General features: G+C 32.2%; 1 protein-coding gene across 14 annotated transcripts in view; it reads right to left on the reverse strand.

Annotated features, from left to right (window-relative positions):
• Positions 1–16,587, reverse strand: part of BCAS3 (BCAS3 microtubule associated cell migration factor) — a 794,545-nt gene that overhangs the window by 538,333 nt on the left and 239,625 nt on the right. For all 14 annotated transcript variants that reach the window (XM_023502118.2, XM_031968505.1, XM_023502116.2 and 11 more), the window contains one exon: positions 7,109–7,202. In XM_023502118.2, coding sequence (XP_023357886.1) covers positions 7,109–7,202 — 94 coding nt within the window. The remainder of the gene's footprint in view (positions 1–7,108; positions 7,203–16,587) is intronic.

A 16,587-nucleotide genomic window follows, 5' to 3' on the forward strand; every position in this document is an offset into this window, starting at 1 on the left:
AAACTTGCTCATTTTCCATGACCTACACTTCCAAGACACCTAAACTACAGAAATGGTACAAACCTTGATCTTGCCATTACCTGTAATGCACTACTTTCATGTTCATAAATTCTTAAAAATCTTTCTTTAGCTGATTGCTCTCTTATCCCACTTCTTCCTCTGCCTTGCAACCCCAAAACCTGTTCTTTATCTTCACTATGACCTCCAATTCCACAACATATTAATTCTTGCTCATCACTGCCCTGCCTACAATCCTTCTCTATTCTACTCAATGAAATATTTCAGCTCTACACTTTCCTTTTCTCTTAAATCTTTTATCATCTCAACTATCTTATTTTGGAAAGCCTTGATTACTCATCATCCACAGGTTGCCCCCTACACAAAATGCTGCTGAAAAAAACTAGCAGAAAATTATGAAATCATTTTGATTGCATCAAAATTACAAATTTATGTGACCATCTTAACTGGCCACTTTGGTAAAACTACTAACATAAGCACTATACCAAATGATTTGCTAAAGCTACTACCATAAATGGATTATGTCAAACTATTTTATGCTTCTTTAGTCCTTCTATAGGTCCGATCCCTGCACTATGTTAGCAGAAAACTTTAATGTTTCACTGAAAAACGAAGACCACTATAACTTTCTCTTCTCCTCTCCTCCTCATCTCATATTTTCCAGATGCCTTCTGCAACTATCACTGCCTTTATCTCTGTCACCCAAGAAGTGATAGGCCTTCTTTTTACCAAAACAAATTTCTTTACATTCACATATTCTCCAATAGATAATAGATTATCACTCCTACTCTCACTTATCTGTTTCTCTACTACTTTCTACCAGCCAGTTGTCCACTGCCTAAGATGTCCACGTCCTCCCCATCCTCAGAAAATCCCCACTTGATCTATCATCTGAGCAAGCTAGCCTATTGTAAACTCCTTGAGAAGTTGATCTATAACATCTCATCCCTTTTTTTCCAATCTCTTTTCAACTCTCTAGAATCTAGCTATTAAAATCATTTAAAAAAAAAACATAACAGTTCTCTCTAAAGTTACTAATTATCTCTGAAATGTTAAGTGCAATGGTCTTTTCTCAATCTTCATCTTTCTTTAATCACAGTGAAGTCTCTGATAATGCAAATCACTCTATCACTCTCTCCTTTATTCTCTCTTCGCTAGATTTTTATGATATTAATTATATATTAATCTCTTCTATTTCTCCTTAAATCTACCTGAATGCTCTTTTTCAGTCTCCTTTACAAGATCTGCATTCAAGTTAAGGTTTCTAATGGTAGGTTTCCCCAAGAGCTCTGTCTTGGGCTACTTTCCTTTCTCCTTCCATACTATTTCACTTGGAGAGCTCAGCAGCTCCCATGGTTTCAATTATAATCTCTATGCTAATGATTCTCAAATCTAATTATCCACCTCTAACATCTCTGACCTACCTCCAATCTTGAATCTCCACCTGTCTATTAGACATCTCAAATCAAATATCCTTTAGACATTTATAGATCAAAATTGAGCATTATTTTTCTGCCTCAAACCTTCCTCTCTTCCTAACTTTCCTGTTATTGTTGAGGAATATCCTCAAAATATTCCTATCTTAATATGCACTCAGGCTAAGGGTCAACTTCTAGATCTCATTGTCTCTCAATATCCAAATAAAAACTGTTACAATAGCCTATAAGTTTTATCTTCATAATATTTCTCATATATCACCTTATAACATCTGACACTGCTTCTAACATTGTATAAGCTGTCATCCCCTCACACCTAGATCACTGAAAAAACCTGACCAATCCATCTGTGACAAGCCTTACCTAAATCCAGTCCATTCCCATCTCGACTAATGAAGTGATCATCTTAAAATACAGGTCAACACTTGTCAGCTCACCAACTTTATAAACCCCAGTGGCTCTCTATCATTTTGCAAAGAGAGACAGTGTCTCTAGCCATGAAGACCCAAGTTAAAATGCAGTTTCAGAGACTGACTAGCTGAACTATGTTTATCACTGTATCTGGGACATAAAAAGTCTATATAAATATTACCTAAAATTAATATTATTATCATCTTCACAACCAAATATAAAAATCCTGTGTGGTACCAAAAGCCCTTTGTAGCTTTCCCTTCTCTACCTTTCTAGTCTTCTTACATCTTACACCATTCCATATACTCCAGTAATACCTTGCAGTTCTTCAAACAAAACACTCCATCAGGCAGGGTCTACCTGCCTCAAGTCTCTTCCCACTCCTCTTCCACAACTCTGAATATCAGAAATACTTAGTAATTCAGGCTACTAAAAACTTTTGAATTTCAAAAGAAATCTCATTGGTCACTCTGAAAGCGGTGACAAAAGTTCAACTTCTTTGAAATGTAATTTTTTCCCATAATCAAATTTCAATTTATGTTTGATTTCATTAATTAAGTCAAACCTATTCTACTCACTCATCAGTCATTATCCAAAATATTTCTCTCTATAAACTCTCTATAACTAATGAAGTTACTGTAAAACATACTCATTAAATAAAGTATTATAACTACTCTTCTACTACCATTCTTCAACTAGAAAGATTGAGAGATAAAAGATGGACTTTATTTTTTAATCAATTTCAAAGAATCTGATCATAACTGAAGATATACAAATAGTGAATATGTGGAAAATGCCAAGTCCTTTATTTAAAAATAAAATGTCTAATATTAAATAATTTTGTCTCATGTGAACGAAAATATTTGCTTAAAAATAAAATATTACAAAAATAGTTTGGATTGTGGATGGATGTGTGATACATGGATAATGGATATCTATATATCTTTAACATCAAACATTATGACCATGAAAAAAAGAAAAGAAAAAGAAGAAAAACACATCATATACCTCTTATTACTAGGGGCAAAAAATTCTTTTTTAAATTGTTAAAATTTTTTTAGTTAGTATTTGAATTTTTAAAATATCTCAACATAATATTTTGTTGATTTACATAGTACAAAGATGACAATGGAATCAATGCTAGTTTTAAAGCTCCTTTAGCCCTATCTTATACTCCTACTTTGGTAAATATCAAATCTAAGCAGAAGGACTCATTTTACAAGTCAGATCCTCATAGATTCTTTTTAGTTTCAAAATATATGCAAAGATAGTTTTCGACATTCATCCTTACAAAACCTTGTGTTCCAAATTTTTCTCCCTTCCTTCCCCTTCCCTTCTCTCCTAGACAGCAAGTAATCCAACATATGTTAAACATGTTCAATTCTTCAATACATATTTCCACAATTACCATGCTGCACAAGAAAAATCAGGTCAAAAAAGGAAGAAAAATGAGAAAGAAAACAAAAACCAAGCAAACAACAACAAAAAAGGTAAGAATATTATGTTGTGATTCACATTCAGTCCCCATGGTCCTCTTTCTGAATGCAGATGGCTCTCTACATCACAAGTCTACTGGAATTGGCCTGAAATGGTTGAAAAGAGCCATGTTCACCAGAATTGATCATCGCATAATCTTACTGTTGCCATGTACACAGTTCTCTTGGTTCTACTCACTTCACTTAGCATCAATTCATGTCTCTCCAGGCCTCTCTGAAATCATCCTGCTGATTGTTTCTCATCGAACAATAATATTCCATAACATTCATATACCATAACTTATTCAACCATTCCCCAATTGATGGGCATCCAATCAGTTTCCAGTTTCTTGCCATTACAAAAAGGGTTGCTACAAACATTTTTTGTACAAGTGAGTTCTTTTTCCTTTTTTTATGATTTGGTATACAAGACCAATAGAAATACTGCTGGATCAAAGGGTATGCACAGTTAGTTCAAAATTGTTCTCCAGAATAGTTGGATCATTTCACAACTCCATTAAGAATGTATCAGTGTCTCAGTTTTCCCACATCACTTCCAACTTTTATCATTATCTTTTCCTATCATTTTAGCCTATCTGAAAGATGTGCAGTGGTACCTCAGAATTGTCTTAATTTATATTTCTCTGATCAATAGTGATATAGAGCATTTTTTCACATGTCTAGAAATGGTTTTAAGTTCTTCATCTAAAAACTGTCTGCTAATTTCCTTCCTCCATTTGTCAACTGGAGAATGGCTTCCATTCTTATAAATTTGAATCAATTCTCTGTATATTTTTGAAATGAGGCCTTTATCTGAATAAGCTGTGGTATATGAATGTTATGGAATATTATTGTTCTGTAAGAAATGACCAGCAAGATGAGTTCCGGGAGGCCTGGAGAGACTTACATGAATTGATGCTAAGTGAAATAAGCAGAACCAGGCAATCATTATACAAGGCAACAAGATTATACAATGATCAACTCTGATGGACATGGCTCTCTTCAACAATGAGATGATTCAAACCAGTTCCAATTGTTCAGTAAAGAAGAGAATCAACTACACCCAGAGAGAGAACTATGGGATATAAGTGTGGATCACAACATAGAATTTCCTCTCTTTCTGCTATTGTTTGCTTGAATTTTTGTTTTCTTTCTCAGGTTTTTTCTTTCTTTCTAGATCCAATTTTCCTTATTCAGCAAGATAACTGTACAAATATGTATACATATACTGGATTTACCATATACCTTAACATATTTAACATGTATTGAACTACCTGCCATCTAGGGGAGGGGGTGGGAAAAAGGAGAGGGAAAGCTGGAACAGAAAGTTTTGCAAGGGTAAATGCTGAAAAATTATCAATGCATATGTTTTGTAAATAAAAAGCTATAATAATAAAAAAAGAAATGAGGTCTTTATGAGAACCCTTGAATGTAAAAAAGTTTTACCAGTTTTTTGCTTCTCTTCTAATCTTGTCTGTATTGGTACTGTTTGTACAAAACCTTTTTAATTTAATATAATCAAAATTATCCTTTTTGCATTTCATAATGTATTCTAATATTTGTTTGGTCATAAATTCCTTCCTTCTCTACAGATCTATAAGATAGACTATCCTTTGTTCTCCTAATTTACTTATAGTATCACTCTTTATATCTAAATCATGAACCCATTTTAAACTTATCTTAATATAGGGTGTTAGGTGTTGGTCACTGCCTAATTTCTGCCATATTATTTTCTGATTTTTCCAGAAATCTTTGTCAAACAGTGAGTTTTTATCCCAGAAACTAGAGTCTTTGGCTTTAATCAAACACTAGATTACCCTAATCATTGGCTATTGTGTCTTGTGAACCTAACATATTTCACTGATCCATTACTCTATTTCTTAGCCAGTATCAAATGGCTTTGATGATCATTGCTTTATAACATAATTTCAGGTGTGATACAGCCAGGTCACCTTCATTTGCATTTTTTTCAATAATCCTCCTTAAAATTCCTGAACATTTATTCTTCTAGATGAACTGTGTTATCTTTTTCTAGCTCTGTAATTTCTTGGCAGTTTAATTAGCATGGCACTGAATAAGTAGATTAATTTAGGCAGAATCATCATTTTTATTATATTAGCTCTGTCTACCCATGAGCACTCAATATTCTTCCAATTGTTTAGATCTCACTTTATTTGTATGGAAAGTGTTTTGTAATAATGTTCACATAGTTCCTAAATTTGTCTTGGCAGGTTAGACACCTAAATATTTTATATTATCTACAGTTATTTTAAATAGAATTTCGCTTTGTATGTCTTACTATTGGACTTAGTTTATAACATAGAGAAATCCTGATGATTTATGTGGATTTATTTTGTACTCTGCAATTTTGCTAAAGTTGATAATTGTTTCTAGTAGTTTTTAGTTGATTCTCTAGGATTTTCTAAGTATACCATCATATCATCTGCAAAGAATGATAGTTTTTTCGTCATTACCGATTCTAATTCCTTTAATTTTTTTTTCTTCTCTTACTGCTAAAACTAACAAAGATAATAGATATAGAAAGATATCCACTGGTTGAAAAGCAGCTCAGAAATTGTGATACATGGATATATTACTGTCCTAAAAGAAATGATGTTTGTGACTAATAGATACATGGGAAAATTCATAATTTTTATGAATTAATGCAGAATAAAGTTAGCAGAGTGAAGACAACAATATTCACAGTAACTACCATAATTTAATATAAAGGACAACACATCAAAAAATCAAAAATATATATAACAAAATTATAAATATGAAGTGGGACTTAAATGAAAAGATTTGAAAAATATCATGGAGATGGGAAGTTCACAATTATTGCATATTACACATATTTTGGAATATTTTCAATGTTTCAATCAGCTATGATGACTTTTCTTTCCATACCAAAAAAAATTATTGGTTATAAGGTCTGAGAAAGGAGAGATATGCAGTGATACTATAATGATGTAAGAAACAGAAAATATGAATAAAACATACTTTTAAAAATAAATTAACATATTTTCCTATTATATCTGATGATAAAACAGTTCACAAACAACTAGATAAGTACATAATACTATCAATATGAATAAAATAAAGTCGATTAAGTAGTTTGAAAATTTACATCCCCTTCTCAAATATTCTGAGTTTGAATAAGTATTGATTTCTAATTTGCTCCTCTAGAAGGTTATACTACTGCATAAGACATAAATGGTCAGGAAATATAAAAAGGCAATTCTCATGGAAAGAAATCCAAACCACTTAAAGCCATTATTTTTTAAAAATACTCCATATCACTAGTAATTAGAGAAGTGAAATAGAAGCAATTCTGAAGTTCTACTATGCATCCAAAAGGATGGTACAAATTTTTCACAAAAAAATAAATAAAGCAATAGCAAATGATGGCTAGATTGTAGGAAAATAGGCACATTATTGCACTATTGGTGGAATTTTGAGTAAGTATTACAATTCTGAGAAATAAGTTAAAAGTATTACCACGAGAAATCTGAGTAAACAAGCATGAATTAATGCAAAGTAAAAAGAACAAATCTATAATAATTTATACTAGAACTAAAATGGTTTATCCTGGTGATGGATAACAATACAAAAAAACAATGGCAGGAAATATTGAATTGGATGAGAACAATTTACTGACTTGGGCTAAATCAGAATTTTGTAGAAAAGTAGGATTCTATTAAAGATAGTGAATATTCACTTCAACTAATCCAAATTCAGAAACAAAGCAATGCCAGAAAGACCACTTACCACTTGTGTTAAAAGCCATACAGCAAACAGGCTTTTCATGGGCAGGGAAATGGGCCACAATGCCATTGCCATCGGAGTCTTCACTTACAAGCACCTACACAAAAGCATAGAAAACAAGGCCAATGAAACATTTCTTGGATAAAAATACAAGAAGAATTATTGCATTTTGTGGAGGGCCCCATCCTAGCACATGACCAAAACTTGTAGACTAAGGTCAACACATCATTACTTTCGGAATGGTGAGATGGGAAAACATCATCACACATATTGTAGCTCTTACCGGATCATTATAGGAAAGGAGTAAAGCTTTTTGTCAATGAGTAATAAGGAGGAAAAAAAATCAGTTTTACATACATAAATTGAGCACGTAATTCTTTTTGCCTTTTTTTCTTGGATTTATAACTTGAGTGATTCTTTAAAATTAAAAAAAAAATATCACCACTTGCAAAACAATTGAAATAAACATACCTATAAACCTAGACCAGAATAATAGGATCAGGGAACTACTCCCTAGTTATCTGAAAGATTCTAATCAGTGTTTTAAATAGTGATCTTGTGACTCTTGATCTCACAGATAGAAGAAACTGAGCAACTTATATTAATAACACATGTGGTTTCCAAGAAAAGAAACTAATAATAGAACTAATGATTTTCTTTTCAGTAATAAAACTGATATGACAGAAGTCAAGAAAGAAATGTGCCCAAAATAATGAACAAAAAAGTAAAGAACTCTTCAAGATAAAAAAATATATCAGCAATTCTTTTATTTTTCAAATAATTAGATCATACCATACATACGAATCACAAACAATATATTTTGTTTCCATTTTGAAAGAATTACTTGGCATAATACCTACCACCTAGTACAAAAAAAAGTGTACAATCAGTTTGGGGGTTTTTCAAAATATTTATTATTATATGCACTGAAAATATATTCCTACCACTCCCCTCCCAATCCATGAACAAAAAACAAAACAAAAAGAACCTCTCACAATAAAGTATGCCGAGTCCAGCAAAATAAATGCCCATATGACACATGCCCAGAAAATTTTTTCCTCTCCAATATAAGTTAATTTTCACTTTGGCAAAGAAAGAGGGGCATGACTCATCTTCAGTCCTATAGACTTCTGACATATCATTGCATTGACTAGAGTTCTAACATATTTCAAATAATGTTAATGTTTCCTTAATTTTGTTTTTTGTGTTTTTTTTTTGTTTTTTTTTTTTTGCTGAGGCAATTGGGGGTTAAGTGACTTGCCCAGGGTCACACAGCCAGGAAGTGTTAAGTATCTGAGTCCAAATTTGAACTCAGGTCCTCCTGACTTTAGAGCTGGTGATCTATCCACTGTGCCATCTAGTTGCCCCTGTAGCAATTCTTTTTGTGTTTCCCCCAAATTAGAAACTAATTGAGTGTCCTTCTACTGTGGCAGGACTGTGTCCGTCTACATATTATGTAAATATGTAATGGAACATAATTATGCCATAATTAAATGATGAAATTGACATTTTCAGGAACTTAGTACCTACCCAGATCTCTCTTTCTGGAGAAGAGCAAAGTTGGTAGTCAATCCCTCAGTCTATAGACATTAATTAAGCACTTACTATGTCTTAGGTGCAGTGCTAAGTGAGCGGAAGTAGGTGAACAATTATGACATTGTTATTAGCTAGATGGCACAGTGGATAGAGCACCAGTCCTGAAGTCAGGAGGACCTGAGTTCAAATCTGACCTCATACATTTAACACGTCCTGGCTGTGTGATCCTGGGCAAGTCACTTAACCCCAATTGCCTCAGCAAAAACAAGCAAACAAAAAGAATTGCTACCAATATTTCAATACAAATAGGTCCCTTTCCAAATTCTTTGATTTCTGGGGTTTATGATGAAAAATGCTATCTATCTACACAAAAAGAATCAATGAAGTCTAAATGCTGATTATAATATTTTTTTAAACTTTAACTTTTAAAACTTTAACTTTTAAAATAACTTAGGAGTAGGTGTTCTTGTATTTTCTTTCATAATATAACTAATAGGGAAATATGTTTTGTGTAACTGCACATATACTGTGTATCAAAATGTTTGCATTCTCAAAGAGGTGAAAGGGGAAGAAGAAGAAAGGGGAAGATTTTGCAACTTAAAATTTTAAAATATAAATGTTAAAAATTGTATTTAAATATAATCTTAAAAAAATTTTAAAAGACAGTTTCATGTTACCAATTCTCCTAAATACCCTCCCCAAAATCACTCCTTGTTAACAAAGAAAAAAATCCATATTTTGGTCATGTCCTATATATACATAAATAGCATTCTCCATCTCTATCCCATAAATGATCTAAAAATAATCAATATTCTATAATATTTGGGATATACTCATATGGTTAAATTTGAGATATCAATGTAATTGATATAATTTCAGATAGCCCACATTAACAATTTTCTTAGAATTTCTTTCCTGACTAATTTATACTTTCATTTTACAAAACATTGGGTTACAAAGCTCTATTATGTCAAATTCTCTCTTGTGGAATCTGTAGTTTCTGGGGGTTAACCCCTACCAAATATTTTTAATGGCAAGTGCTTTATAATATATTTTAAGGTCTCAAAGTGTTGTTCCCTATTCATTCCTAACATTTTTATTACTTCTCTCAATATTCCAGATCTTTTGTTCCTACCAATGATTGTTATTCCACAATGTGTCTTGATTGGTTCTTAAATTGGAACTGCATTAAGTGTGTGAATTAGCTTTGGTGGTATTGTGATTTTATTGTATTGAAATGGCCCACTCAATTGCGCAAAATATTCCCTCAATTGATTAAAATGCATTTTTTAAAGGATCATTTTGTAGTTAAATTTATATAAAAACTGAGTGTGTTTTGGTAAAAGGACTCCCAAATAACACTATACATGTAATTATTTTGAATGAAATATTCCTTTGCATTATGTCTCTTAGATTTATTTGTTATTATTGTTGTTTGTTTGTCCTTTGTTCTCAAAGAGGATCATGACATTGGGAAGGTGATGACATGACTCACAAGTGAATTGGATTTAAAGGAAGGAATAGCTATACAAAGTCACCAGCCTTATTCTCTCCTCTGGAGTCATCTGGGCACAATGGAAATACATAGATCAGGACAACTGAATTTGTTATTATAGAGAAATGTGGTAGTGGTGGTGATTGTTTTCTGTTAATTTATTTTGTAGACTGTAACTTTGCTAAAGCTCTTATTTCAATAAATTTTTTTTGTTGATTTCCTAGGCTTTTTAAAAAGTAAACAAACTATGCTGTCATTAGCAAAAAAGGGATACCTTTATTTCTTCCTTTGACTATCTTTATGTCTTTAGTTTTATTTTCATGTTTCGCTCTTTGCTGTTTCGCTGAGCATGTTAGCACTTGCTAACATTTCTAAACTTATGACAAATAATAGTAAGAAAAGGGGGCATTCTTGCTTTTGTCTTATATTTTATGGGAAAGTATCTATTGTATTGCCATGCTAGCTTTTGGATTTAAATATATTTTTATGATAGGAAAAAACCAAAACAAAACTTGATCTTCCTCTTTGAGATCCATTTCAGCTCTAAATCTAAAAAAATTAATAATGATCATGATGATAACTCATAATTACATAGCACTTAAGGTTCACAAAGGATTTTATATACATTATTCCATTGCAATTCTATGACAGAAGTGCTGTTATCAACATTTTAAAGTTGAGCAAATTGAGGGCCAGAGAATCCCAATGACCACATTGTTCTGCCTTGCCTGGAAAGAGTGGTAATACAATATGGCTGAAATCCTTGTAGCAGTACACTGAAGATACTAACATCCCCATTTTTATCCTCAACTAATTGAAATTTCTCTCTCAAATGTGACTAATGATGTCCTCTGTGGCAGATCCAGTGGTTTTTTTTTTTTTTAATTCAAATCATTTACTTCTCAGTAGCATTTGACACTTGAAAATACCTCTTACTTTAGTTTGTGTGACAAAGAACTTTGATGGATCTACATTCTTTTCTTTTTTTAATTATAGTAACTTTTTATTGACAGAATCCATGCCAGGGTAATTTTTTTTTACAACATTGTGCAGATCCAAACAGTTTTCTTGTTGCATAGGGAGAATTGGATTCAGAAAGTAGAAAAAACCCGGGAAGAAAAACAAAAATGCAAACAGTTTACATTCATTTCCCAGTGTTTTTTCTTTGGGTGTAGCTGCTTCTGTCCATCATTGATCAATTGAAACTGAATTAGTTCTCTTTGTCAAAGAAATCCACTTCCATCAGATTACATCTTCATACAGTATCGTTGTTGATGTATATAATGATCTCTTGGTTCTGCTCATTTCACTTAGCATCAGTTCATGTAATTCTCTCCAAGCTTCTCTGTATTCATCTTGCTGGTCATTTCTTACAGAACAATAATATTCCATAACATTCATATACCACAATTTACCCAACCATTCTCCAATTGATGGGCATCCATTCATTTTCCAGCTTCTAGCCACTACAAACAGGGCTGCCACAAACATTTTGGCACATACTGGTCCCTTTCCCTTCTTTAGTATCTCCTTGGAATATAAACCCAGTAGAAACACTGCTGGATCAAAAGGTATGCACAGTTTGATAACTTTTTGGACATAATTCCAGATTGCTCTCCAGAATGGTTGGATTCGTTCACAGCTCCACCAACAATGTATCAGTGTCCCAGTTTTCCTGCATCCCCTCCAACAATCATCATTATTTTTTCCTGTCATCTTAGCCAATCTGACAGATGTGTAGTGGTATCTCAGAGTTGTCTTAATTTGCATTTCTCGGATTAATAATGATTTGGAACACTCTTTCATATGAGTGGTAATGATTTCAATTTCATCATCTGAAAATTGTCTGTTCATATCCTTTGACCATTTATCAATTGGAGAATGGCTTGGTTTCTTATAAATTAGAGTCAGTTCTCTATATATTTTGGAAATGAGGCCTTTATCAGAACCTTTAACTGTGAAGATATTTTCCCAGTTTGTTGCTTCCCTTCTAATCTTGTTTACATTAGTTTTGTTTGTACAGAAGCTTTTTAATTTGATGTAATCAAAATTTTCTATTTTGTGATAAATAATGGTCTCTAGTTGGTCTTTAGTCACAAATTTCTTCCTCTTCCACAAGTCTGAGAGATAAACTATCCTATGTTCCTCCAATTTGTTTATAATCTCGTTCTTTATGTCTAAATCATGAATCCATTTTGATCTTATCTTGGTATACGGTGTTAAGTGTGGGTCCTACATTCATTTCTTAACTATGGATACCTTTCTAAATTCTATCCTTACAGAGTAGTTCCTCTTCTCTTATAATTCTCTAGTGAATTCATTAACTTTCATAGCGACAATCACCTACTATTACCAGTATTCATATTTCTCAATGTTAGCAGGGGAAGAGTCACTTTGTACAAGTCACATCACTTCTATTAGACTCATTTTCCTTACCTTTAAAAAAATGGGACTGGGGTGGGGCAGCTAGATGGTGCAGTGGATAGAGCACCAGCCCTAAAGTTAGGAGGACCTGAGTTCAAATCCGGTTTCAGACACTTAATACTTCTTAGCTGTGTGACCCTGGGCAAGTCACTTAACCCAATTGCCTTAGCCAAAAAAATAAAATAAAATAAAAAATGGGGCTGAACTACATCAACTGCCTCAATGAGCATTTTTAAAGCACATCAAGCTAATCAAGCTTTCATATAGAAGATGAAAATTTACCTCTGTTGTAAAAGAAATCAAAGAGTCTAAGCAGCAGAAGTAAAAACAGAAAACATTCAAGAGAACAGTGAAAAGTGAAAGAGACCAGTAACAAACTACTGAATTGTTAAAAAGTTCTTTCCTCAGTTCTGTAATTAACACCAATCATAAACAACATAGTAGGGTTCAGAACATTTATCACTATACAGAATAGTTTTATTTTTCTGTCTACATTAGCCATAGTTCAGCATGAAGTAGGGAGGCAATGCATAATATGCAAGGAACAGGAAGAGGCAGATAATTAGATATAGGAAAATTTTAAAAGTATAAAGGCTTGGTTTTAAATGCTATGCAAAATATTATATATTTGATTTTATAGGTAATAATAAGGAGCAGTACTTGAAGTAGTGGGGAAGAGAGAATAATATGGTCAAATCTGTATTTTAGGGAAATCATTTCAACAACTAAGTAGAAAATGGAATGGAGGAGAAAGAGTTTTGAGATCAATGAGAAGCATACCTGTATTATACTGTAGCAGTCTTAGGTACAAGGTCTTGAAGATTTGAGCTAAAGTCTCAGCTATGTGATTCCAAAAGAGACATAAAGTAAAGATATTCCTGAGAGACATAAAGATATTACTGATGTAAACTGAGATCTTTTGGGGGGAAGTTTCAGGGTTCGCCCCTATTATTCCCCCCCCAAAAAAAGATCTCAGTTTACAAAAGATCTCAATTTACGTCATTGTGAAGATAAAAACAAGATTTGGCAACAGATTAGATGTATAGAATAAGTTTAACAGAGGAGTTGAAGAGTCTGGATGACTGGGAAGATTGTACTGCAAGTTGAGAATAGGAAGATTTGGGGGGATGTCATTCTTTTTTACTGTTTGGAGTAGATAAACAATTTGCAGACAGACATGGATAGATACTCACAGTCACTCAAAACCAGAAGTAGCTGTCCTATATTTTTTTTTCCACTACTAAAATATTAACCATCATAAGAAATTAATCTACTGGTAAAACATTATCTAAACTCATTTGAAATGGGGTTTAGATATTCATTCCTTCAAACTTCCAATCATAGTCTATGGGCATAGTCATACTGCAGCTCAAAGAATAAATGATGTGAGTCATCTGTTTCTTGGAGTCTTTACTGACATTCCTTTCATGCAAGCTACTGAATTATTTTTAAGTTCTTTCCTTAGTTTTGCAGTCAACACCAATAAATAAACAATATGGAAGGGGATAGAACACTGATTATTATATAGACGTCTTCTTTCTTTCTCTAACTAGCTATAGTTCAGCAACAGCAACATTGTGCGATGATCAACTTTGACAGACTTAGCTCTTTTCAGCAATACAATAATCTAAGACTATTCTGAAGGACTTATGATGAAAAATGCTCCTCATACCCAGAGAAAGAATTGAATGTGCCTGAACATAGAAGCATACTTTTTTTTTAACTTTATTTTTCTTGAAGGTTTTTTTGGTGGGGGGGCTTGTTTTTTGGGTAGGGCAGGGAAGATCAATGTTTTCTTTCACAACATGACTTTAATGGAAAAAAATAAATTAACATTGAAAATTGTCTTTACATGTATTTGGAAAAAATAAAATACTATATAAAAAAAAATCTTTCCATAGCTGTAAAAGATATATCCTTACCTGCTATTCTAATTTATTTATAATAAAATTTTTATATCTAGGTCATGTATCTACTTAGAGCTTATTGTGTTAAATATCTAGTGTGAAATTGGGCTAAACTGAATTGCTATCAGGACTTTTTTCCCATTAGGACTTTGCGTAATAGCTGGTGTCTTTTGGCTTATCAAAACTATATTTCTATATAGATTTGATACTGGTGCAGTGTACATAACCATTTTGGCTCTTTTTTTCCCTATTGTTTATCAATATAAAATATTTTTGAGGATTATCACTTTGTAATAAAATTTGAGATTTTGTATAGCTAGTACTCTTGCAAATTTTTTGGTTGTTATTTTCCTTGAGATTCTTGAATGTTTATTGCTTGACATGAATTTTATTATTTTTATGAAGCTCTATAAACTATAAATGATTAAGGAATTTGATTGGTATAGCACATAATAAACTTAATTTGGGTAGTAGTGTCATTTTAACTGTATTAGCACTGTCTAAAGCTAACTAATAACTATTCCAATTTTAAGTCTATTTCTTTTTTCTTTTTGTTCTTTAAAAAAAATCATCCAAAAATTTTACATGGAAATTCTGCATATGTCAGTAGTTTGATTTCAAAACACAATGTTTCCTTTAAGTATCTTCATGATCAACCATTTTCTTTACCTAGTACAGAAACTGTTGTTACTGAATGGACTGTTACTGAAAATGTCCATAGCTTTGCAAAATACATGTGGTTGAATACTTAACTCTTACTATTGTTCAACAAAGTACCTTCAATGAAAAACAAACTTAGGCATTTCATTTAGGAAAAAATGTAGAATAAAAATAGAAGTTATTATAATGGCTTTATAACCCATTATGACACCTTGATTGGCAAACCATTTTGAGGAGGTCAAACCCAATTTTTAAATTCATAATTATACATATATATACATATATGATGTCATATCAAGATAACAGGCTTATGAAAGGGAGCAGAAGTAAATGCACAAGTACAATTAAAGTCAAGTAAAATCAACAAATATTTATTAAGTGCCTATCATACTGCAGGTACTGTGTAAGGGATACAAAAGGAAACAATCTCTGATCTCAAAAAACTCATAATCAAACTATAATAATGAATTAAATTTAATATCTAATCATTGAATATACTTTCAAGAATTAGTTTAACCTCTGCAGTTCTCTAAACAATGACTATCATATTCACTTTAGTTCTCCAAGGGATGCATCTAATGCAATTTGTTTTGGTGAAAATATGATGTAAGAGCATTCCATAGGTTCTACTAAAATCACCAGGAGAAAAGAGTCTAAAGACACTCATGTGTAGGTTATTTAAATTAATATCTCCTTTGTGTTTCCAGGGAGAATATGACAGAATATAAAAATTTAACTTTTTAACCAACTGAGCTACAAATGAAATGGCACTTCACTGTCATTATATAAAGATCTTCCTTCTGGCCATCCTCAGCAACGAGATCAACCAAATCATTTCCAATGGAGCAGTAATGAACTGAACCAGCTACACCCAGAGAAAGAACCCTGGGAGATGACTAAAAACCATTACATTGAATTCCCAATCCCTATATCTATGCCCACCTGCATTTTTGATTTCCTTCACAAGCTAATTGTACAATATTTCAAAGTCTGATTCTTTTTGTACAGCAAAATAACGTTTTGGTCATGTATACTTATTGTGTATCTAATTTATATTTTAATGTATTTAACATCTACTGGTCATCCTGCCATCTAGGGGAGGTAAGAGGTGAAAAATTGGAACAAGAGGTTTGGCAATTGTTAATTCTGTAAAGTTACCCATGCATATAACCTGTAAATAAAAGGCTATTAAATAAAAAAAAAAGAAAAAAAAAGAAAAAGAAAATAAATATTAGCCCTAAAAAAAAAAAAAAATCTTCCTTCATATGAAATTGTTACATTGCCTCTTGATTTCTCTGGGAATGTTGAATCATCCTTGATATCACAAGTCAATTACTAGCCACTTGTGTTCAATAAGTATAAATTTCTTTTTAATTGCATCTTTAGAAATACCATGTATTTTTAAAATACCATGCTTTTTTAAAATCCCCGAATATAAATACTAATTCTTCTTTCTTATG

Source organism: Sarcophilus harrisii, chromosome 4 (assembly GCF_902635505.1).
Source record: "Sarcophilus harrisii chromosome 4, mSarHar1.11, whole genome shotgun sequence".
Classification (NCBI taxonomy): domain Eukaryota; kingdom Metazoa; phylum Chordata; class Mammalia; order Dasyuromorphia; family Dasyuridae; genus Sarcophilus; species Sarcophilus harrisii.